Raw genomic sequence first — 26,617 nt, 5'->3', positions numbered from 1 at the left:
TTCTACTTAATGCCCCAACTAATAAAGGCCAGTTTCCTCTTTGTCTTACTAGTCATAACTGGAGCAATCATCTAGCGGTACACATTGCTGATTGGACAACTCGGCCTGGACAATTCGTCAACCACCCTCGCACGGGCAATCTGTTAATGATTTGTCCAGTGCTATGGATTTACAGGCTTTTGAGAAGTGATTCACAATCTCCATGACAATGATCTTCCCCTTGAAAGGTGGAAAATCCATAACAAAGTCCATGGAAATGTGTGCCCATGGTCTATCCGGAACAGGTAGAGGGTGAAGGAGCCCCTGAGGTTGGGTGCAGCTCTCCTTGTTCCAGGCTTGCACATATTGTCGGACTTGTTTAGCCATTCCAGGCCACCAGTATCTCCTCCTAATGACCTTGAGGCTTCTGGCAACCCCTGGGTGAGTGGTCATTCTGGATGCATGTCACCATTGAAGAACTTTGGACATGACAGAACTTGGAACAAACAGGCAACCCGGAGGATTGTTCTTGGGAATCTCCCCTTGCTCCTGTGCTTTGTGAACAAGCACATTGATTCCCCAACGAATTGGCGCTACCACCTTAGTTTGGGGCAAAAATGTGGTCGGCTGCTCCTCCTTTCTGGGTTCATCAAACTGACGAGACAAGCATCCAATTTTTTGATTCTTTGACACCAGTCAATAGGTCAGAACAAAACTGAACCAGTTTCAGAAAGGAGACCACCATTATGTGATTTGGTCCTCTATAATCAATGCAAGGCCGAAGGCTTCCATTCTTTTTCTGTACAAAGAAGAAGTGTGCGCCAGCTGGTGAGGTGGAGAGTCAAATGGATCCCATAGCAAGTGCCTCTTCTATGTACTCCTCCATAGCACATCTCTCCGGGTCAGAGAGCACGTACAATTGACCCCGTGGAGGACAAGTAACAGGCAGAAGATCTATTGCACAGTCATAGGCCCAGTGCTGTTGTAGAGTCGAGGCCTTTCCCTGCTGCAGACCTCTTCCAAATCCTTGTAGCTGGAGGAAATTCCACCAGATTAGATGATGCATGCCTCTTTGTCCTCCTGGGGCTAGGCTCCAAGGATCTACGTTTAGATCCAAATCGTCAACCATATCCTCGGATGACAGCAACAGTAGTCTTTGTCCTCCTGGGGCTAGGTTCCAAGGATCTATGTTTAGGAGCTTTTCCCTCAGGCAGGACCTGGTGACTGGCTCCCTCAGGCTCGGCTGCTAAGGCACCAGAATTTTTGGGCACCACTTTCCTGAACTAAGGACCCTTTCTCTCCAGACCCAGCATACCTCCGACTACAGATTGTCGGGACTTACATGGTCCTGTTGACTGGAGCTGGCTTGTCCACCATTGAAGGCATGACAGGGTCTCCCAAAGGCTTTGAGTTACCTGAAGCCAAAATCTGCCTCCCCATTAGCCATTGGTCTCGGAAGAGTCTGGGGGTTGGACCACCACAGACACACACACACACACACACACACACACAAAACACAACATACAACATGCGTACACATACTCACACTAGGCATACACCAACAACATACACACACACAAAACACAAACACAACACACACACACACACATGCACACACAAGCTCAGAAACACACACACGCAAGAACACAGACACACACGTACAAAACAAAACACACAAACACACAGCACACACACTCTCAACACATGTGCACACTAACAACACAAACAAATAGCAGACAAACACGAAACACACACAGTATACATAACACCCTCACAATAAACACACTACACTTACACACAACACAGACAACACTCAACACACACATAACAGCTCACGCACACACAACACACAACCTACAGCACATATATACACACAGTATACATAACACCCTCACAACACACACACTACACTCACACACAACATACAGAACACAAAATACACACACAACACACAACACAAACACATAACAAACTCACACCACACAAACATATGCACAAGGCACACAACACACACACACACACACACACACACAACAAACAATGCACACACAACACACTTATGTAGCAGCCTGGTTAAGATTTTTACTGCTATGCTGTATTTCATTTTAGCAGTTCTGTAAAAGCAGTCTGTTCTGCTTTCAGCATGTTTAGGCTTGAGCAGAAGTAAGGGGCTTTCTTGTTCAACTTAGGAATGTGGTGTCAGCCAATCAGGATGGTGGAATTGGGAGAAGGTTCTAGGGAATGCTGGACAGAGAGGTGTTTTTGGTGGGAGCTGGGAGAAGACAGAAAGGAGAATGGTGGAGGATGCCATCCATGTTGCACAAGGAGCTTTGTGCAGATAAGTGGCTTCACGAAGGAAGAACCAATCCTCCCATGGGAGACCCGTGTGTTCGAGATGGACTTCAAGCGACGTTTGGAAGGTGGTGTGTGTTTTCACGCAGACCGAGTTAAGGACAAGTACAAGCTGAGCTCCAACTTATGTGCACAGTTGACCGTTTAATTATAATGGGCCCTTTTTATTTTTTCTTTCTTTTCTTTAATAACTCTTTGGTTAAATTAACATTCATAAACATACTTTCTTTATAATTGTATGAAATGTACGATCTGTTACTTCTTATCGATGGGCAATTGCAGGGGGCAGCAAATCACGCAGCATTCACATAAACTGGGGTTTGGCTGGGTGAGACATCCCAACCTCACGGCTTTGGTGGGACCAAGGTCATATACACCCTAGATGTACAAGACCTGGAAAGGGTGGGTTTCTCACCGTGGAGTCCAGTGGCTGTTAGCGAGGGGCTAACGAACCACATTTCCAGAGACCCCTAGTAAAAGTGGTTTCACATACATACACAGAACAACACAGACAACTACACACATACGTAACACAAATACGCAGAGCAATACACATAACAACACACACATGACACACAATAGACATAACATGCACACAACACACAACATACACACACACAGTGCAGACATAATTCATAACACACAACAGACACACACAACATACACAGTACACATAACACCCTCACAACACACACACAATACTCACATAGAACACACACAGACTCAACACACATAAAATACACACACAACCATAACACACACATATTCAACACACACAAAACAGCGCACAGACACACACACACACACACACACACACACACACACACAATACATAACACACCCACAACACATATACACACACAGACCCAACACACATAACATACACCCAACATGCACACAACTCACCCACAACACACACATACATCACACACACCAGAAACAACACATACATACATGCCACACACAAAATGCAGACACACACAATACACACACAACATATAAACACACACGACACACATTCACAAACCACCACACACACCACAAGCAACACATACATACACACACACGACACACAAACATAAGCAAACCACAACACATATGTGCAAAACACACACACAACACAAACATGCACACACCACAAACATACATACACACACACACACACAAAAGAAACATACAACACATACCTACCACGTACACACAAAACACACAACACACACACAGACGTACACACACAATACACACGCGCACACATACAACATACACATACACACACACAACACAATCACACACATACACAATACACACACAGTATTTTTCAGGAAAGTGGCAATATATGCCTTTTTCTCTGGTAACGTTATGTGCAATTTGTTATAAAACTGAATGTAACTTCTATGGCCTGGGCTACAGTGTCCTATGGGGAACGTTGACTCAGACCATGAGGGGCCTGCGTCGGGCATTTTCATGCCTTACAAGGTGCAGATTGGAGGTCTGTGTGGGGCACTACTCCTCGCACAGACACTAGAGCAATGTGTGATTAAGTGCCTTGCTCAAGGACACAAACACGCTGCCACAGTTGAGGCTCGAACTGGCGACCTTCAGATCACTAGACGAACACCTTAACCACTTGGCCACATGCCCGCATGACTACCTCATAGAACACTGAAAATAAAAATATTTACAATAAGTTAGCACTATGTATCTTTGAGCAAAATAGAAATGTATGCTTGTTGCTCTGAAGGCATTACATTGTTTGTGTGTGCTCTCTGTGAAGCAAGTGCATATAACTTTTCAGACTTAACCGGCACTGTCGTGCAAATGCATGTATAGTCATCGGGAGCATGGGATACATAAAATAAAGTAGGTCACAACAACTTCCCACGTAGCATTTTTCAGCAAAGTAGCAATGTATTCCCATTGCTCTGGTAATGCTACTGTCGCTTCTGTACAATTTGTTATAAAACTGAATGTAACTTCTATGGCCTAGGTTGCACATGAAAACAACAGGTTCCAAAACTCTCTCTGCCATGGGATACTAAAAAGAAAAATGTTTACAATAAATCATCACTTTGTATTTTTGAGAAAAATAGAGATGAGTTCTTTTTCCTCTGGAAGCATTACTTATTATTTTCTGCAATTTCTATGAAGCAATAGCAAATAACTGTACAGGCTTACCTGGTACTGTCAGGCAAATGCACGTATAGTCATCAGGACCATAGAATACGTAAAATAGAGTTGTTTACAATAACTTACCACATAGCATTTTCCAGTAAAGTGGCAATATCTGCTTTTGCTTTGGTAACACTAGCGTAACTTATGTGCAATTTCTTATAAAACTGAATGTAACTTCCATGGCCTAGGTTGCACATGGAAATAACTGGTTCCAAAACACTCTCTGCCATGGGATACTGAAAATAAAAATGATTACAACAGGTTTCCACTTCGTGTTTTTGAGAAAAATAGAAATGAATTATTTTTGCTCTGGAAGCATTATGTTCTGTGTGTGTGTGTACTCTCTGTGAAGCAAGTGCATATAACCTTTCAGACGTAACTGGCACTGTCATGCAAAGGTATGTGTAATCATCAGGATCGTGGAACACATAGTATAAAGTTGGCCACAACAACTTACCATGTAGCATTTTTCAAGAAAGTGGTAATGTATTCCTAATGCTACTGTTGCTTCTGTGCAATTTGTTATGAAACCGAATGTAACTTCTGTGGTCATCAAGGTAACAGGTTCCAAAACTCTCTGCACCGTAGGATATTGAAAATAAAGATGTTGACAATTCTTCATCATTTTTCAGCAAAATAGGAATGTATACTTTTTGCTCTGGAAGCACTACTTTGTATCGTGTCTAATTTCTGTGATACAACACAATAACAGGCCCTTTGGCCCAACGAGCCCATGCTGCCCAGTTACAACCATGTGACCAATTAACCTACTGACCTGTACGCCTTTGGAATGTGGGAGAAAACCAGAGCACCTGGAGGAAACCTCTGCAGTGACTGGGAGAAGGTACAGGTTCCTTATGGACAGCGGCAGTAAATGAACACGGGTCACCGGTGCTGTAGTAGCTTTGCTACCGTCCCACCCCAAATTGATCAGGGCAATTGCAACAGACTGACTACAAGGGACTTCTCCAACAGTGTGACGAAATATTTCAATAACAATTCTTTCCAAGTCATGACTTGGTAGAAATAAAATATAACAAAGAGGTCCAAACAAACTACTAATGGAAGTTCAAGAGCACAATGTTTACCATCGTTCCACACACTGTAAAAGCAACAAAGTTTAAAGTGTCAAGAAAGAACCTCCATGTAATATTCTTCCATCGATTCATAAATGGTTGTTAAGTACAGATATCATTTAAGTACACCTGCTGCTGCCCATGCACACCTTAAATCTTTGTCTCATTGAATTGAGATTTGTATATCTGTGACTGGATGTTTGCCCTTCACAGGGAAACTTCCGGGAGTTGGCTGGCCAGAGAAGGGTCTCCACAATGAATGCCTTATTCATACTGTGGCGAACCACGATGTGTCATTGAAATAGTCTATCATACACCCAGTGGCCACTTTATTAGGTACTTCCTCTACCTGACAAAGTAGCCACCGAGTTTATGTTCATGGTCTTCTGCCGCTGTAACCCATCCACTTCAAGGTCTGACATCCAACGGTGCATTCAGAGATGCTCTTCTGCACACCACTGTTGTAACGTGAGGTTATTTGTGTTGAACCTGTCTGACTATTCCCCTCTGCCCTCTTTTATTAAAAAGGCATCATCACCAATGGAACTGCCACCCACTGCTTGCTTTCTTTCCTTTTTTTTCTGTACCATTCTCTGTAAACTCTAGAGGCTGTTGTGCGGGAAAACTCCAGGAGATCAGGATTTTCGGAGATGATCAGAACGCCCTGTCTGACAGGAACAATCATTCCACAGTCAAAGCCACACAGATCGTATTTCTTTCCCATTCGGATGTCTGGCCTGAACTGCTACTGAGCCGCTCGTCTGCGTGCTTTTACGCATGGCGTTGCTGCCACATGATTGGCGATGAGAGATCTGCATCAACGATCGGGAGTACAGGTGTGTGAAGTGACTGCCGAGCGTGCGCAGAGGCATGGAACTTTGGAAATGCCAAAAATGAACGAAGGGCAAGCACTTTGTACAGAGATGTAGCATCAAAACCGGATGCGTTAGGCACATGGGGCTACTACACAGTGACAATTATGACGGTTCTGCTCATCGAGCATGTACATCCTATCATTTAAAAGAGTAGACTTTACTGTTGTAAGACGAGACTATCGGGTATAGTACACACAAAACGCCGGAGAAACTGAGCCGGTCAGGTAACATCTATGGAGAGGCATAAAGAATCAAAGTTTAGGACTGAGACTCTTCATCAGTACCACTCCTTCATATTCCTTTCTACGGGTGCTGCCTGACCTGCTGAGTTCCTCCAGCATTTTGTGTGTGCATGTGCCACTCTGGATTTCCAGCATCTACAGAATCTCTTGTGCTCTAGGCTACTGTAAGAGGTGATGATTTGACATTGGTCTGAATGGCAATAATTGTACTGGGTGATTCCTAGTGACCTCCAGAATATATCAGTTTGACTGCTTAAAGTGCAGAAGGGACAGTTAACCCTTTAGTATGTTTCATTTGACCAGCTCGGTATCTGTGTACTCTTCCATTTCCACATCCGAATCAAAAAGCGAATGACCGGTCTGATCGGTGTCTGGAGTTTGTGAACAGGAAACACTGTTCTCAGTTAATTCTTCATCAAAAGTTTCTGTGCGCGAGTACAAACTGAAGTCTTGGAGCGGTGTGGGAGTCAAACTGTCCTCACTAGTTTCATCTTCGTTACTGTATGAAGCATCTTCACTCTCTTCCGTCCATTCAGGCCAGAACTTTCGCCTAATTCTCTCACAGTACATCGCAAGATTGACCAGCTCATCTGTAAAACAAGATTTTAAAAAAGGTGTTACTCTGCTTTCTGCAGCAGTCCAGCATTGAAAACAGACCCTGGTTTCACCCAGAACAAGTATTGTCATTCAGGCCGCTTACAGTAGCCTAGAACACAAGGTTCTGACAAGTTTCCAGAGGAGATTTGCAAGAATGGGATTACTTGCTATTGCATGCAGAACATTTGACTTCCGGTAGAATGGTCGGGCGCCAGTTGCAATGGCTGTTCCAGGTCCAACTATTGGTGCAAATGATTCAGGATACTACAAAAACAACCTGGCATTTTTGTGGTACCCTGAAACATTCAGCAAACTGGACTCTCAAGTGTGCCGGTTGCTGGAGCGGACTCGGGGCCAGACTGAAGCAGCGGGGCCTGGGCCTGCCAGTGGATAACGAGCCAGATTAAAGTGCTGAGGCTGAAGGCGAAGGATAAACCAGCATTTGACTCACTACTCTGGGAGGCTTTACTCGCCTCAGCACTGAACGTGGCTCTGGGGCTGTGGCCTGCATAGGGTTGCCAACTGTCCCGTATTAGCCGGGATATCCCGGATATTGGGCTAAATTGGTTTGTCCCATACGGGACCGCCCTTGTCCCGTATTTCCCCCGCTAAGGTAGAGCGTTCCTATGAAACCGTTCGTAAGCCAAAATGGCATAAAGTGCAGAAGCAATTACCATTAATTTATATGGGAAAAATTTTTGTGCGCTCCCAGACCCAAAAAATAACCTACCAAATCATACCAATAACACATAAAACCTAAAATAACACTAACATATAGTAAAAGCAGGAATGATATGATAAATACTCAGCCTATATAAAGTAGAAATAATGTATGTACAGTATAGTCGGGAAGATGAAGTCAAAACCGATATGTGGGGGAAAAATCGGCACGTATGCGCATGCATACATCACGTGTGCGCACACAGGTGGCCGCGCAAGGCTTCATGGTCATGGTAGTCTTTCTCAGAGTAAACACGAGTGTCCTGTATTTGACTGCTACTTTTGTCCCTTATTTGGGAGTGAGAAAGTTGGCAACCCTAGGCCTACAGCCATCAGGCTCCTGGACCAGCTGTCGCACTGAACTGGCTATGTGGCTGTGGACTTACGTTTGGGGACTCTGCAGTTCATGTCCTGTGGATTATTTGTTTGTTTGAACAATTTGTTCTTTCTTTTTCGCACGTTGGATGTATGACTATCGTTAATGTACGGTGTGGGGCTTTTGTTAATTCTACTGTAGTTATTTGTTTTGTGACTGCCCGCAAGATGAATCTCAAGGCTGTAAATGATACTTTGATTGTTTTAAATCTTGTTCTTGGAATCACAAGTTGCCCATCTTCTACAGATCTCATTGGCTCTTCACACGGCCTTGATCACCTGGAGAATACCTATGCCAGGATGCTGCTTACTGACTACAGCTCAGCATTTAACACAATCATTCCTACAGTTCTCATTGAAAAGTTCCAGAACCTGCGCCCAACCTATTGATGCAGCTACAAAGAAGGCACGTCAGCAGCAATATTTCATTAGGAGTATGAAGAGATTTGGTTTGTCACCAAAGACACTTGCAAATTTCTACAGATGTACCCTGCAGAGCATTCTAACTGGTATGGGTGGGGAGGGGACTTCTGCACAGGATCGAAGCATGCTGCAGAGAGCTGCAAACTTAGCACGTCGTGGGCACTAGTCTCCAGAGTATCCAGGACATCCTGAAGGAGCAATGTCTCAGAAAGGCGGTGTCTATCATTAAGGACCCCCATCTCCCAGGTCACGCCCTGTTCTCATTGCTACCAGCAGGAAGAAGGTGCAGAAGGCTAAAGGCACACACTCAGCGATTCAGGAACAGACTCTTCCCCTTCGCCATCAGATTTCTGAACGGACACTGAACCCATGAACACTACCTCACTATTTCTTTTACTTTTGCTTTTGCACTACTTACTTAATTTAACTATTTATATATATGTACCCACTGTGATTTACATTTTTTCTGTTATTATGCTTTGCATTGTACTGCTGAGATAACAACAACAAATTTCCCGACATATGATATGATATGATATTAAACCTGATTCTGTTGGACATTGGTGATACAAAATACTGTAGGTCTGGTTTATTAGTTCATTGGTGAGACTGACAGCAGAGGAGTTGCGTGGCCTCGGGTTGTTGTGCGGGCCAGGCTCTCAGGCCGCGGTGTCACCTGTTGCAGCCACCCAAGGGAGTAGGCAGTGTGGGAGAGCACAGATGCGCGGCTGGGATCCGTGCTGGGTTGCAGGCTGGGCTCTGCGGGCTGGCTCTCCTGTCGGTGCTGCTCTCCAGTGGTTGCGCCCTGGATTGCCTTTCTCTGTGGCTGATCCAGCATGAGATGAGAAACTGCTGCATGCTTGTTCTTAGAGAAACACGGCTCCAGTTCACTACCCCATGCACCGTCAATCTACAGGCCACTCGGACTTGTGTTGATATTATTTGGTGACAGTATGTGTTGGATCATAATTACATGTTCTGTGTGTAGCTATATGTACTTGTGTTTTGACCTTGAGCCCCGAGGAACAGTGATTCATTTAGCTGTATACATGTGATGGTTGAATGCCAATTAAACTTGAACTTGAGCTAAAGCAAAGATGACGTTTAGAATCAAAATATTATTATCAAAGAAGGCCATTCAGCCCATTCAGCACATAGTGTTCCATTTCCAGAAACCAACCAATTATTTTCCTTTGTGCCATTCTAGGTCCCTTTCAAAGGCTGTTTGACTCAGTTTCCAACACCTTCACAGGTAGTGAATATGGGATCAGAAGCTCTTGCAGGTAGCCTTACACATAGTGAGTCTATGATCACAACCACTCTGCAATCAAGAATTCATCATATCCCCTTTGAAAAAGTTTATGATAGGGGAATATGCATCTAAAAGGGAATGGCATACAAGCTAGGGTTGTTAAGAAGGCCTTCTGTGCTGGCCTTCATTAAATCTAAGGATTGAGTTCAAGTGCTGTGAGGAAATGTTAGACCACACTTGAAATATTGTGTTCAGTTCTGGAAGGATGTGGAAGCTTTAGAGAGCTTACCAGGATGCTGCTTGGACTAGAGGGCACGAGTTATGAATATAGGTTGAGAGAGCTAGGGCTCTTCACGTTGAAGCGAAGGAAGAGAAGAGGTGATTTGATGAGATGATAAGAGGCATAGATGGAGTGAATAGCCAGAGACTTCTTCCCTGGGCATTTATGTCTACAAGGGGGTATAAGTTTAAGGTGATTGGAGGATATTAGATGCAATTCTTTACTCAGCGAGTGATGAGTAGGTAATACACTCTGCCAGAGATGATGGTCGAGCCAGGCGCATTAGGGGCATTTAAGAAACTCTTAGATAAGCACATGGATGATAGAAAACTGGAGTGCTATGTAGAAGGGAACGGTTACATTGATATTAAGTTACAAAGTCGGCACGGTTATGTTTGTTTTTAATAAAGGCAAGTTTGACGTGGGTTTACGGTAACTGGAGAATGCACGAAATGAAGTTCTATATTACACGCATGTAATGGCACAGGCACGACATCATCGGACAAAGGACTTGTACCATCCTGTAATGTCCTAAGTTCTATGCTGACTGAGGGCTTCTCACTCAGTGGGCGGTGTGAGTGTGGAACGGGCTGCCAGTGGAAGTGGTAGATGTGGAGATGTTTCCTACAGTTGGGGAGTCTAGGATCAGAACTCCAGAATAGGACATCGCTTTAGGAGAGTGATGAGGAGGAACCAGCGAGTGGCAAAATCACTGCCAGATGGCCGTGGAGGCCAAATCATTGAGTGTAATTAAAATGGAGGTTGATAGGTTCTTGATTAGTAAGGGTGTCAAAGGTTATGGGGAAAGGACATGAGAATGAGTTTGAGAAGGATAATAAATCAGCCATGGAGCAGACTTGATGGGCCAAATTCTGCTCCTATGTCTGATGGTATTATATCATTACACTAACTTAAAAGAAATGCATGAAAGCTAAATACTATAAATTCAAAAATATTGTCAAACACTCGGTACATCAGAGAAAGGAACAGTGATGTTTCAGTCCAAAAGCCATTAAGTAGTTATTGTTGTTCGTCCATCGTCGACGTCGATGAAGACCTCGACACCATAATGATGGTGTCGAGACTAGCGCGTCATTTGGATTTAAGTGAGGGAGAGTTGCGCAGCGTCAGCCTCACTCTCTCTTCCCAATTCCCATCTGGATCCAGTGGCAAGACAAAGTCGAGACGGCTGGAGATGAGACTAGGCGCAGTGGATGACCAGGACAACTTCTGTGTCTTGTCCTGCTCTACACGTTCCACGACGCTTGCAGAGACCGTCTTCTTGACCATTGGACCTTCCATTGGTCTCGTCCGCTCAATCCGCCGGAGTCTGTCTTCACATGCTGAGATAGACAACTCCCTATCTCACCAAGGGTTTGAGACCCGTCAGCTACCCTCACCTGGTTTAGCCGGCTTGTCGAAGCCGTTGCCCGGGGTGTGGCCGCTGTTGCATGCAAACAGCTACGGGGAGCCACAGGTGAGAGCTGAGTGCCAGGTGGGGACCAAAGGTGGACTAACCGCCTTGAAAAGGATGCGACATGTTCCCCCACCAGAGGTGCTACCCCTCCCTGACACCCCATACACCCATAGTTATACTCAGGGTGCAATGGAGGAAGAATACGTTAACACATTTCTATAGTTGTTCCCTTGCTGGTCAGTCTTAGAATCAGGGCGTCATGGAGGATAGAGACAGATTCTTCTGCCCACCATCCTCAGGACATTTATAAAGATAAACATTGGCTGTATTGAATCTCAAAGTAGTATATGATGACATTTGTGTACTTTAATAATGAATTTAGTTTGAACTTTGTATAGCTAAACGCATTGGTAGTTTGCCAGTTTTTGTTCATATATAGTTTTCCAGTGATAGATCTCTCTTTATGTCAGGTTGGTATAACATCAAGACTTTAAATAAATATTCCAACACAAAATTTCTCATTCACCAATACCAACAGATTATTAAAGGAACTGATTACAAATAGTTTTAAAGCTCATATTTTGAAAAATATTTTTGCCTCAGTTTGTAAGATAAGGAGGAACAAAAGTCCTCATATTTCTGAAGTGGATGTGGTTTCAGAGATTTATAAAATAAACTTAACAATATTTTTTTAACAAATTAAACAACTTCTAAAGCCCATTTTCTGTCTGTCTGTATCTTGTTTTATGGCAGTTGGCATCCAGCAAACCCCATTTTAATTTGTACATTATACACATAGAAATTATAAATACGTAAATTTAGAGACATCTCTCAAGACCCACTCTCAATGTTTCAGGAACAGCTTCTTCCCTTCAACCATCAGATTTCTGAACAGTCTATGAAGCCACGAATACTACCTCACTATTCCTTTATATTGCACTATTTATTTAGTAATTTATAATAATTTCTCTTTGTTATAGCCACAAAATGACACATTTCATGTCACATGAGATGTTGATAATAAACCTGCTTCCAATTCTGTGCATCTTATGTCATAATGTGGTTATTTTCAGCTGTTTCAGTTTTACAATGCACTTCACAATCAGAATCAAAACCAGGTTTAATATCACCAGCATAGGTCATGAAACTTGTTGGAAGTTTCATTTCAAATTTAGCGATGTGTATAATGTAATTTCAACATTATTGTTCAAATTGTAAGAGATCTGGGAGTTCCTTGGAGCACGTCAGCAAAAGCCAAACTATTTTGCTGAAGCACCACCTTGTAGAGATGCGGAGAATTTCAGGGACTGGATAATAATGGCAGTGACTCAGTTTTGCCACTAGAGGTCTCTGTTTTTCAGCATGTAATCTGATAACCTGGATCAAGGATCAACTTTATTCACCATAGACATTTACATGTATTAGGAATCTGCTGTGGTGTGTTGGCATGACATGTAACAAAAACAAAATTCATCAATTATAAAGAATAAAGAATTATATACAAATAAATTGAGGTTTAAGTACAGATATAGAATAAAAGGTGCATAATTCTAGTATATTATGTATTTACAACGTAAATATCATTATAAAAAGTTGTTTGAAGTCTTTACAATGCAGAAGAGTGACTGAAGTAATAGATGAAAGCAGTTGGATGGAGGGGAGCTAATTGGAATGGTGGATCAGATTAACTGCCTGAAGAAGACACTTCGAAAATGGCATCATCAATACAATATTGTCTTCTGGACAAGTGTAAATGTTCCTTGTAATTATGATGTTTATTTAATGCAAATTAAATAAACTAGTATTTAGTGAAAACATTAATAATCTCAAAGTTTCTGAAAAATTTATGCAGAAACCTGGTATCAGTCCATTTTTGATGCAAGAAATTAAGGAAATTTTGGTAGGAGTTAAAGTTATTTTCATCGAGTGGTTGAGCGAGCTAGGGCATTTTTCTTTGGAGCGAAGGAGGATGAGAGGTGACTTGATAGAGGTGAAAAGATGATTAGAGACATTGATGGAGTGGAAAGTCAGAGACTTTTTTTCAGGCCTGAAATGGCTAATATGAGAGAGCACAACTTTCTGGAAGTGTATGGCATGAACTTTGATGGAAGAAATGAAAGGGTTGGTTATTTTCTAAATGGAGAGAACATTCAAAAATTTGAGGCACAAAGGGACTTGAGAGTCCTTGTGCAGGATTCCCTGAAGGTTAATTTGCAGATTGAGTCTGTGGTGAGGAAGGCAAATGCAATGTTAGCATTCATTTCAAGAGGACGAGAATATAAAGGCAAAGATGTAATGTTGCGACTTTATAAAGCTCTGGTGAGGCCTCACTTGGAGTATTGTGTGTAGTTTTGGGCACCTTATTTAAGAAAGGATGGGCTGAAACTGGAGAGGGTTCAAAGAAGGCCCACAAAAAATTATTCCAAGATTAAGCAGCTTGTCATATAAAGACCAACTGATGGCTCTGGGACTGTATTCGAGCAACACACACAAAATGCTGGAGGAAATCAGCAGGCCAGGCAGCATCTAGGAAAAGAATACAGTCAACGTTTCGACTGACCTGTTGAATTTTTTCAGGAAGGAGATTGGGGCTAAGAGGAAAACTGGATCAGCCATGGTGAAATGGTGGAGCAGACTCGATGGGCCAAATGGCCTAATTTTGCTCCTATGTCTTATGCGCTTATGGACTTAAAGTGATTGGACGAAAGCATAGGGGGGAAATCAGGAGTAGGTTTTTTCACACAGACAGTGGTGAGTGCCCAGAACAGTCAGCCAGGGACAGTGGTAGAGGCAGACACATCAGAGACATTTAAGAGACTCTGAGGCAGCGTTCTTTATGTTTTCATAGCTAAGGGGTCAGGGTTGGGGTAGAGGGAATGAGCTCCCACTAAATATTAAATGCTCCCAGTGGTGTGCGTCTCAAATGGCCTCTGACAACCATGTCCAGCTCCTGGCCTTCACGTGTGGCTTACCTACTCAGCCAGCAGAACAATTTCTGCTGACAGGAAGAGAGGCAAAGGTGTGTCACTGGTGCCTTAAAACCAGTCGCTTCGAGCAGTTGGGCTCATCGATATACTTTATTTATTTAGAGACACAGCACAGATTAGGCCTTTCGGCCCTTCTAGCCTCACCTCACCGCCCAGCGATCGCTGACTTAACCCTGGTCTACAAGTTACAATAATCTACTAACCGGTACATCTTTGGACTGTGGAAGGAAACTGGAGCACCCGGTGAGGATGTACAGATTCCTTACACAGCATGCCAGGATTGAAGTCCTAACTCCAAACGTGTTATACTAGCTGTTACTCTACTGTGATGCCTTCTCTCTAGAAGGAAAACTAATCTCAAGTCTCTGCTGCCTTTTGCAGCTATACCCCCTCATGGGGAAGACTTCAGGGGTAAACTCCGAGGGAGCTGGAGTCCCTAAGGCAGTCCTACATTGAGTTCAACGCTGACTGACAATTCCTGCAACACCACTGATGCCAAATTGTACCAGCCTCTGCCATTCTTTTGGATCCATCAGTTGTGTGAAGAGAGGTAGCTTGCTACATGGGCAACAGCTTGCTCTCCATATCGTACTGCCCTGGCTTGCGTATCGCGTTGACGGCCGGGATGCAAAATCCAAGGCTGTCCCCAACCAATGGAGGGCCTAAAAGGTAGGCTCGTGGATGAAGGAAAAATGGAGGGCTATGTGGGAGGGAAGGGTGAGATCGATCTTAGTTCAAAAGTCGGCACAACGTCATCGGCTAAAGGGACAACAGTGCTATACCTTTCTAAGTTTATAGTAAACCAGGATTTCTTTAAACTTTAACTTCAATTTTGCAACATTGGTTGTAAACGGGTCATATTCTGTATGGAGGTTGGTCACCAGTGGTGTGCCTCAGGGATCTGTTCTGGGACCCCTACTCTTAGTGATTTTTATAAATGACCTGGATGAGGAAGTGGAGGGATGGGTTAGTAAATTTGCTGATGACACAAAGGTTGGAGGTGTTGTGGATAGTGTTGGAGGGCTGTCAGAGTTACAGCGGGACATTGATAGGATACAAAACTGGGCTGAGAAGTGGCAGATCGAGTTCAACCCAGATAAGTGTGAGGTGGTTCATTTTGGTCAGTCAAATATGATGGCAAAATATAGTATTAATGGTAAGACTCTTGGCAGTGTGGAGGATCAGAGGGATCTTGGGTCCAAGTCCATAGGACTATCAAATCTGCTGCGCAGGTTGTCTCTATGGTTAAGAAAGCATACGATGCATTGGCCTTCATCAATCGTGGGATTGAGTTTGGGAGCTGAGAGGTAATGTTGCAGCTATTTAGGACCCTGGTCAGACCCCACTTGGAGTACTGTGCTCAGTTCTGGTCGCCTCACTACAGGAAGGATGTGGAAACCATAGAAAGGATGCAAAGGAGATTTACATGGATGTTGCCTGGATTGGGGAGCATGTCTTATGAGAATAGGTTGAGTGAACTTGGCCTTTTTACCCTTGGAGCAGTGGAGGATGAGAGGTGACCTGATAGAGGTGTACAAGATGATGAGAGGCATTGATTGTGTGGATAGTCAGAGGCTTTTTCCCAGGGCGGAAATGGCTAGCACGAGAGGGCACAGTTTTAAGGTGCTTGGAAGTAGGTACAGAGGAGACGTCAGGGGTAAGTTTTTTACGCAGAGAGTGGTGAGTGCATGGAATGGGCTGCTGGCAACGGTGGTGGAGGCAGATACGATAGGGTCTTTTAAGAGACTCCCGGACAGGTATATGGAGCTTAGAAAAATAGAGGGCTATGGGTAACCTTAGGTAATTTCGCAGGTAAGGACATGTTCGGCACAGCTTTGTGGGCTGAAGGGCCTGTATTGTGCTGTAGGTTTTCTATGTTTCTATGTTTCTAAAACCTTAGGTTGTTTATTCTGGAGCAGTGGAGGGTGAGAGGAGATCTGATTGAGATCTATGAGAGGCATAGATAGAGTAGACAGATGCTATCTTTTCCCCAGGTTTGAAATGTCTAATACAAGAGTGTGTGCATTTAAGGTGAGAGGGAGTCACTTCAAAGGAGGTGTGAGGGGCAAGGTTTTTCTACACAGTGAGTGGTGGATGTCTGGAATGCACTGCCTGGGATGGCGGTGAAGGCAGGAACATAAGAGACTTTTGAGAGACGTCTAGATAGGCGCATAAATGTGAGGAAAATGGAAGGACATGGACATTGTGTAGTCAGAGGTGACTTGTTTAATTGGCCAATTGATTACTAATTGATTGGGTTAGGACAACATTGTGGGCTGAAGGGCCTGTCCTGTGCTGTATTGTTCTGTGTTCTATGTTTTGAGCCAATGAGGGGAAATAGTGGATTGGTGCATTTGGATCCTCAAAAGGTTTTCAGTAAGAAGGGAGGCTGGCGAACAAGATAGACCAGAGGAATCTCATGTCACTATTACATGAATTGAGAATTGTTTCACTGAGTTTGTACCGACAGAGACTTTTTCCAGGTTGGCAGGCTAAGATTATAGGGGTAGCACAGGGATCAATGCCTTTTTCCAACCAGTAGCACTGTACAATCTATAGGCTCTTTCAGCTATAACATTAGCTACAGTCGTGTGGATTTTTATCCCAAAGCTGATGACCTTGTCTTGTTTTTGTTTTGTCAATGTGGTCGTTCTTGTTGCTTGTGGTGTTCTGCTGAATGTTGTGGGCACGCTGGGTTGGCACAAGTAGGTGTGGGGAAACTTTTACAACAGTTACCCCTCAACCGTCAGGCTCTTGCGCCGGAAGGGATAACTCCATTCAACTTCACAGACCCCAATGCTGAGCTGTTCCCATGACCTATGGACTCATTTTCAAGGAATCTTCATCTGATATTTATTGCTTATTTATTTCTTATTATAATGTGGGTTTTTTTTTCAGTTTGTTGTCTTTTGCACATTGGCTGTTTGTCTTGTTGTGTGCTGTTTCCCATTGACTCTACTGTTGTTCTTTGTACTTACTGTGAATGCCCACAAGAAAATAAATCTCAGGGTAGAATATATATGTACTTTGAACTTGCCGTTACCTTTGGTGTGTTGGCTGTTAACTCAGACAGTGCATTTCATGGTATGTTTTGATGGAGATGTGATAAATACACCTGAATCTGAATACTTCTCACCTCTGATCAGCCTCTCCGGTCTCGTTCCAGGCAGAGTCCACATTGCCTGAGCCAATTGCCCAAACACAGCCGCATCAACTGTGGACAGCCTAGGGCCCATGAAGTACTTCTTATCACCTAGAAACATCAAACAAAATCACTTCAGCTTCCTGGTGGAAGGGCCTCAATCCGTAACGCCAACATTAATCTCTCCACAGTTGTCACCTGCTGCGGATCTCCAGCATTTTCAGATTTTACTATCCATTTAGATCTGTCTGCCCATTGCTAACATAACACAGTCAACACAAGCACTCGTCAAGGATGTGTGCTCTGCTCGGCCTAGCAAACCGCCTTTCCCAGAAGCTCCCTTTTGGAAAATGCTATAGGGCTTTTAAAACAAAAACTTCACACCATTTTAAATAGTTCTTCCCCCAGGGAGTTAACTTGGTCAACCATTCTAGTTAGCCCTCCCACCCCTATCCTCAATCACTGTCTCCACTTTAAACCACTTTTTATAATGCTGTTTACATTGTATTTATGTACAGTTATGCCATACCTGTACTTTAACTTGACTTTTATACAATTCTTTATTCTTATCATTATTGAATGTTGTATTTTGTTGCATGTCATGCCACATGGCGCAGCAAATTCCTTACAGTGGATTCCCGTTAATTGGGACACATCGATTGGGTCCAGTACATTCCAGCCCACTTAAGCAGTCCCAATTAGCCAAATTTCATGAAAATAGTTAAAAAGGTATAGAAAAGACAAACTGAGTAACAAATTATGTATTTAAATGAAATACAGAACAAATTAGAACACTACCAATACTACTGCAGTACTACAAAACTGTGCATTTGTTCCTAATACTTATTGTTGAAGGAATTCGTCCACGTCACATTCTTTTAACGGTAAATGAACAAAATCAGTGCAGACACCCAATGCAGATAATAGACTGCTTTCATACAAACTGTGAATGATTGCATCCTCCAAATCTTCATTTTCATTTTAACATTCAAGATGATTGTCAATCCCTTCAAATTCTTCATAGCTCCTAACTTGTTGAAGTAGTGAAATCATTTCATTCCACTCCCAATCGTTTCTGGCATCTGCAAGCCTGAATACTTGAAACTGCAGTGAGCAAAACAGTTCTGAATTGTCTTACTGCTTATTTCTCACCATCTTTCAGTGACAAAAATCGCTGCTTTTTGAACACAAACACATACAACTGACACTATTTAAAAACTGTTCGCTCGAAGTACAATGTTGTGTCCAGCAGCCTCACAAAGCACACATTGCAGACGCTAGTCCGAGACTGTTTGGCAACAGTCTCCTGCCCCAATTAAGCAGCGTAGCAACCCAAATAAATGAAGGGAATCCCGGCCATGTCTTCGATTAGTTTTTGTTCTTTTAGAGTGTCCCAAATAAGCTGTTGTCCCGATTAACCGATGCCCAATTAACTGGAATCCACTGTAGATGTGTGGCTAAGCACAGCCTAAAGGCCATTTGTAAGTTCACCGAAGACAGCACTGTTCCGAGCAGAACCTCAGGTGATGATGAGGAGGTGTACAGGAATGAGGGAGCAGAACCTCAGGTGACGATGAGGAGGTGTACAGGAATGAGGGAGCAGAACTTCAGGTGACAATGAGGAGGTGTACAGGAATGAGGGAGCAGAACCTCAGGTGACGATGAGGAGGTGTACAGGAATGAGGGAGCAGAACGTCAGGTGACGATGAGGAGGTGTACAGGAATGAGGGAGCAGAACCTCAGGTGACGATGAGGAGGTGTACAGGAACGAGGGAGATCGGTTGGTTGAGGTGGCTCAACAACAACTTTGCACTTACAGTCAGCAAAACCAAGGAGTTGATTGCGAGCTTCAGGAAGGGGATACCTGGAGAACACACACTTGTCCTCACTGAGGGGTCAACGGTGGAATGAGCGAGCAGCTTCAAGTTCCTGAGTGACAACATCTCAGAGGATCCATCCTGGGCCCAACATATTGATGCAATCATGAAGAAGGCATGTCTGAGGCTCTTCTTCATTAGAAGATTGAGGAGATTTGGTATGTCACCAAAGACACTTGGAAATTTCTATATCTGCTCTGGTTACATCACAATCTGGTATGGAGTCTCCAATGCACAGGATCGAAAGGGGCTACAGAAGGTTGTAGACTCAGCGAGCTCCATCACAGGCACAACCCTCCCTGCCATCGAGGACATCTTCAAAAGGCATTGCATTAGAGGTCTTCCGAAAGACCCATTCACAACCTACAAACAGATAATGCTAAATAACTCACAAATGGATCACTGGGAGATGTGGAGACCGTTCAGTAGACAAGATGTAGAACAACTAATGTGCTGAGAAGCAGGAACTAAAGGCCATAGAGGAAGGGTGGAAGGTGAAATATTGAAGTGGAACTTGAGGGGGAACTTCTTCACTCAAAATGGTGGTGAGAGTGTGGAACATATTGCCAGCCCAAGTGGTGGATTCGGGTTCGATTTCAACATTTAGCAGAAATTTGAATAAGTACATGGATGGGAGGGGGTTGAAGCTTCAGGTGCCGCTCAATGGGACTAGGCTGAATAATAGTTTGGCATGGACTAGATGGGCTGAAGGGCCTGTTTCTGTACTGCACTGCTCTAACTGCATTTATAGAACTCCTACCGAAGAGTCTCAAAGGCATTACCACAAACAATTTAAATGAACCAACAATAGCAATATGTTAATGATCAGATAATGTATATTGAGTGATGGAGAAATACTAGTCAGAATAGCAAGAACCCTACGCTCCCTCGTATTCAAAATTGTTCCACAAAATCTTTATCAAGGATGTGTGTGTGTGTGTGTGTGTGTGTGTGTGTGTGTGTGTGTGTGATCGTGAACACAGCCCAGCACATCACACAAACCAATCTTCCGTCCTTGGACTCACTTTACACCGCACGCTGTCGGAGCAGTGCTGTCAGGATAATCAAGGGCACGACCCATCCAGCCAACACACATTTCGTCCCTCTTCCCTCCGGGAGAAGGCTCAAGAGCTTGAAGACTGGTACGGCCAGATTTAGGAACAGCTTCTTTCCAACTGTGATAAGACTGCTGAACGGATCCTGACCCGGATCTGGACCGTACCCTCCAAATATCCGGACCTGCCTCTCGATTTTTTTTTTGCACTACCTTACTTTCCCTTTTCTATTTTCTATTTATGATTTATAATTTAAATTTTTAATATTTACTATCCATTTGTACTCCAGGGAGCGGGAAGCACAGAATCAAATATCGCTGTGATGATTCTATGCTCTAGTATCAATTGTTTGGCGGCAATAAAGTAAAGTAAAGTAAAGTGTGTGTGTGTTTATATATATATATATATATAGGTGCTGGAAAAGGGCTAGTAATGTCATTAAGGATCCCACCCACCCATCTCACGGACTGTTGGTCCCACTCCCATCAGGGAAGAGGCTATGCAGCATCCACACCAGGACCCCCAGACTCAAAAACAGTTACTTTCCCCAAACAGTAAGGCTGATCAACACCTCCACCCACCACCACTATTTTATCATTTCCTGTCAGTCACTTTATTTATAGATACTCCTGTGCCTAGGGTCACTTTATGTACTGTACATACAATCAAAGTACATAAGCTATCTTATAACATACATCAAAGTTGCTGGTGAACGCAGCAGGCCAAGCAGCATCTATAGGAAGAGGCGCAGTCGACGTTCTCGGCCTGAAACGTCGACTGCGCCTCTTCCTATAGATGCTGCTTGGCCTGCTGCGTTCACCAGCAACTTTGATGTATGTTGCTTGAATTTCCAGCATCTGCAGAATTCCTGTTGTAAGCTATCTTATATATTGTTATTGTGTTCTTTATCTTATTTTGTTTGTATGTGCTGCATCGGATCTGGAGTAACAATTATTGTGTTCTCCTTTACACTTGCATACTGGAAATTACATGAAACAATCCTGAATCTTGAATCTCTTATATCTTTCACATCTACCTGAAAGCAAACCAATATTGCTCAAAAGCTGTTTCTGTGAACTATTTCATAAGTAATATATGACAATAAAATAAAGGTTTGTCTCACCCAAGATGATCGAAAGTGCTCGCATATCCTTTTCCATGAGGGTATATATTTCTTCCTTTGAGAAGCGGCCAATGCCATGACCGTACATTTCCCGCTTAACAATTCCTCTTGTTAGGTGACACAGTATCCATTTCAGAAAGCCACTGAATGGACCTGAGACAGACAATATTTTTCCAGTCTCGTGGAGATTGTCGATCCATTGACAGTACACAATGGCCCTATAACAGTAAACAAACAAAGTCACCCTCACGAATCACAATCATTTGAAGCATGGTTAAGGAGTTTGTGCACATTCCTTCCCCCCCCCCACCAATCTTTATTGGAGATAAGGTATCACTGAGTGCTGGTGAGATGGTGTTTGGCATCTCAGGTTATGAATGGACAGCTTTAGAACTTACACATAGACAAACCCATTGATCCACTGTTTGGGAAATTTATGCAGTCTCTTTCAAAGAGGATCTTAGACTCGACTCTAAGGCATATTAAATGTTGCTGCAGTGGAAGTTTGTGAAATTGGGGGCAAAATTCTCCAGACAATTCCTCACAAACAAGAGAAGATCTGCAGATGCTGGAAATCCAAGCAAAACACACAAAATGCTGGAGGAACTCAGCAGGCCAGGCAGTATCTATGGAAAAGAATACAGTCGACATTTCAGGTCAAGACCCTGGCTTCCATAGAGGCTGCCCGCCCTGTTGAGTTCCTCCAGCATTTTGTGTGTGTTGCCCAGAAAATTCCTCCTCCACTTGTAGACGTACAGCATGAAACAGGCCCTTCGGCCCAACTGGTCTATGCTGTCCAAGATGACTTCTAAGCTGGCCCCATTTGGTAGTGCTTGGTCTATAACCTTCTGAAGCCTTTCCAATCCATGCACCCGTCAAAATGTCCTTCAGGGCTGCACGGTAGTGTAAAATTTAGTGCAATGTTATTACAGCGACATGAGTTCAATTCTGGCTCTGTCTGTTATACACCAGGATCTAGAAACACCATCAGAGGTAGGCAGGGAGTGATAGCCACACTTCTGAGGTTAATTCCCAACCTCAGCCAGGGGCAACGGCAAATTCTTGCAAGATATTCTAACGGAGGAAGGGGAGTCAGGGTAGAGAGAAATGAAGTCACTTTGTGGAAAGTTGAGGACAGTGACTGGAGGGACAGTATATACTGGGATAGTTTGAGGAGATGGCAGCATAACCAATGGCAGAGAGAGAGGATAGAGAAAATTAGAAGTGTGATTAGCTCGCAAACAGCTTGGTAGATTTATTCACGCCCCAGTGGAAGTACAGCTGTGTATTAAAGATGTGTCACCCTGCAGCAGGTATGGAGTGGGAAATGAAATGGATAATGCTGAAAGGGGAATGGAGGCAGACATGTTCAGAGCAGTATTTGACTCTTCTCCCGCAGCAGCTCTGTGTCGCAAGTTAGTAACTGAGCCACAGTTTTATCTCTAACCAGGAAATGGGCAGATGGCATCTTCTGGTTAGCTTGCCGTACTCCGCTGGCAGTTTAGCTCGGGGTTTCTCTCTCTCCCCTGTCCAGGACGTACGCCAGAAGTGTTGCGTTCGCAGACCCCCCAGCATGGTCAAGGAGCCCTCCCATGCATCCCACAATCTGTTTGACCACCTACCATCAGGCAGAAAGTACCGCAGTACAAAAACAAGGACTGTCAGCATGGGTAACAGCTTCTTCCCCCAGGCCGTGAGGCTTCTGAACACCCTGTTACCACCCAGCACCCGTTATTTATGGCAGAGCCGTAACATCATACTGTTGTATATTTAACTACGTGTCGTACATGAACTTAATGTCAACTTGTACATCTACAGAATATTTTTTTTCTTTTCATTATGTGTAAATATTATTTTATGTGCTGTTTGTGATACGCCATATGTACTGTGTCTTACACCTTCGCCCCAGAGCACTGTTGTTTCATTTAGCTCTATACATGTGTACAATTGAATGGCTACAGTCATTCAACTTGAGCTTGAGCTAGTTCTGGTGCCTGATAATCACTCCCCTGACATATTTCACCTTGAACATTCTCATCTGAAATACAACTACCGAGGTGTTTTGAATGCGTCCTCTGTTGTCAATTGCAACCAGAGTTCGTGCAAAGCTCTAACCCAAAGTAAAACCGATCTCTTTAACATCTTGCTTCGTAAGTGTAACACACGCAAAATGCTGGAGGAACTCAGAAGGTCAGGCAGCACCTACGGAAATGAATTAAGAGTCGACATTTCAGGCTGAGACCCTTCATCAGGACTATTGAAGGTCCTGGTGGTCTCAGCCCAAAACGTTGACTATCCACTCCTCTCCGTAAATGCTGCCTGACCTGCTGAGTTCCTCCAGCATTTGGTGTGTACTGCTCTAGATTTCCAGCATCTGCAGAATCTCTTGCATTTTTGTTTTGTAAGAGTACATTTTCTACACCAGAACTTCACCTTGTCCTGCTCTCCCCAAGGATCAGAGTACACGTAGCTTCCATCACACCATCTAATAAGAATAATAATAAGTACTTTATGGATCCCCAGTGCAAAATTCTTTTGCAACATTTAAAAACCCACTTAGCAGTGTGCAGGCTTAACTAATAATAAAGTACAGAATAATAATATACACAATAATAATTTACCAATGTGAAATCATAATGTACGAAATAATAAAACAGACACTATTGTACTATGATATGTGTTCTCCTGTCGCACGAAGATGAACTATTGTATATGCTTTGCATTTGGTAGGAAAGATTTTTCTGTCCTAGCTTATTGCACAAGCAATTCTAGGTTCCAATAACCATTAATGGTTAAAGACCTTTTCAAAAAGCCGAAACATACATGGAAATGCGATGTTTGCATCAACAACCGATACAGTCGAGGGATGCGCTTGGGGAAGCCCCTGAGTGGCTCCATGCTTCCCGCAACAAAATGGCACGCTTACAATTTACCAACCCTAACCCTCCGTCAGAGCACCCGAAAGAAACCCATGCGGTCGTGGGGAGAATTTGCAAACTCCTTACAGTCAGCAACGCAAATTGAACCTGGGTTACTGGTGCTGTAAAAATGCTTTGCTAACCATTACACTGCCGTGTGCCGTTAATTATCCTTGAAGGTGCAAAAGGTCTGAGGGGCAAAGTATATACTCTGGCCCCGATTTCTTGCAGCCAATGGCTGACATATATAAGCCTTAAGCATCAAGGAACTTATTTCCATCCTGAGAAAGTAAGGGTCTGGTAACTAATCTGCCTGCTGAACAACTCATCTGCAAAGCCAATTTGAGCCTTCCATCCAACAAGCCAGGTTACTGACCAGAGCAACTCACCCTTTGCCCCCTTCAAATATTTCTAAGTTTTCCTTCTACTGTATATATCTATTTTCCTCTTGGAGCCGCATTAAGCTTGTTACCAGGTGCTGAAATTCCAGATTCCAACAGCAGTTGACATAAAGAAGTCCTCCTTCTTGCCAGTAACAAGGCACAAGGCTGTTGGCCTATGGAGAATTCACTAGACCTAGAGGATCATGGGGAATGATTTCTTGACTTTGTACAAAGCCAACAAGGACTGTCACCTGCTTCATTGATGCAGCCCCGAATGTAATGGCGTACAAAATAGAGTTTTGTTTAATTTCCATCAATAATCTCTCAGAGTTAAAAGATCAAAGTGCAAAGCAAATTCATTATCAAAGTATATATATGTCACCATATACTAGCTTGAGATTCATTTTCTTGTGGGCATGCACAGTAAATACAAAAACACAATACAATCAAGGAAAGACTGCATCCGACAGGGCAGACAACAACTAATGTGCAAAAAATTTAAAACAAACTGTGCAAGTACAAAAATGAAGAGAAGAAAAATAAGAAATAAGAATAATAAATAAGCAATAAATAACATGAAGATGAAATGAAGATCCCTTGAAAGTGAGTCCATAGGTTGTGGGAACAGTTCAGTGACGGGACAAGTGAAGTTGAGTGAAGTTATCTCCTCTGGCTCAGGAGCCTGATGGTTGAAGAGTAGTAACTGTTCCTGAACCTGGTGCTGTGGGAAATGATGGTTGTAGGGTAGTAACTATTCCTGAACCTGGTGCTGTGGGAAATGATGGTTGTAGGGTAATAATTGTTTCTAAACCTGGTGGTGCAGATGATCTTTTATCAACTCTATAAAAATAAATTAGGGACAGTGCGGTAGCACAGCAGTTAGCGAAACACTATAACAGAGCTAGCAACCCGGGTTCAATTTTACCATTCTCTGTGAGGAGTTTGTAGGTTCTTTCTGAGGCTGCCTGTGTTTCCTCTGGGTGCTCCAGCTTCCTCCCGCATTCCAAAGATGTCTGGGTTAGTAGGTTAATTGTTCCTGAGAGTATAAAGGAGTGGCACTAGCTCGTTGGGTTAAAAGGGCCCATTACCCTGCTGTATCTCTAAATAAAAATAAAAACTTCTCTGAACCAGAGAAATGATCATTTAAGAAGTATCTTGGGAGCATACTGACCAACCTGAAGGTTGTCTTGATGCAGTCATTCACATTTGCTAAGCTTTAATATAACAGATCCCACAGTGACCCAAATTCACAAATCTTGGCTGCATTGTATTCACTCGTGACCTATATCTGCTACAGTATAAACGCAAGAGTTACTGCAGATACTGGAAATCCAGAGCTACGCACACTCAATACTGGAGGAAATCAGCAGGT

The 26,617-nt window shown here is 43.3% G+C and overlaps 1 protein-coding gene across 1 annotated transcript in view; it reads right to left on the bottom strand.

Moving 5' to 3' along the window:
• Positions 1 to 6,237: 6,237 nt before the first annotated feature.
• The window catches only part of faxcb (failed axon connections homolog, metaxin like GST domain containing b), a 64,969-nt gene continuing 44,589 nt past the window's right edge, over positions 6,238 to 26,617 (bottom strand). Inside the window, exons 4-6 of the mRNA XM_063073300.1 lie at positions 21,945 to 22,162; positions 17,884 to 18,000; positions 6,238 to 7,286 (exon numbers count right to left, since the gene is read on the bottom strand). Coding sequence (XP_062929370.1) covers positions 6,988 to 7,286; positions 17,884 to 18,000; positions 21,945 to 22,162 — 634 coding nt within the window. The 3' untranslated portion in view covers positions 6,238 to 6,987. The remainder of the gene's footprint in view (positions 7,287 to 17,883; positions 18,001 to 21,944; positions 22,163 to 26,617) is intronic.

This window comes from Mobula hypostoma, chromosome 2 (genome assembly GCF_963921235.1).
Source record: "Mobula hypostoma chromosome 2, sMobHyp1.1, whole genome shotgun sequence".
Classification (NCBI taxonomy): Eukaryota; Metazoa; Chordata; class Chondrichthyes; order Myliobatiformes; family Myliobatidae; genus Mobula; species Mobula hypostoma.
The sequence above is the reverse complement of the archived record's forward strand: the minus strand, read 5'-3'. Positions and strand labels throughout refer to the sequence as shown.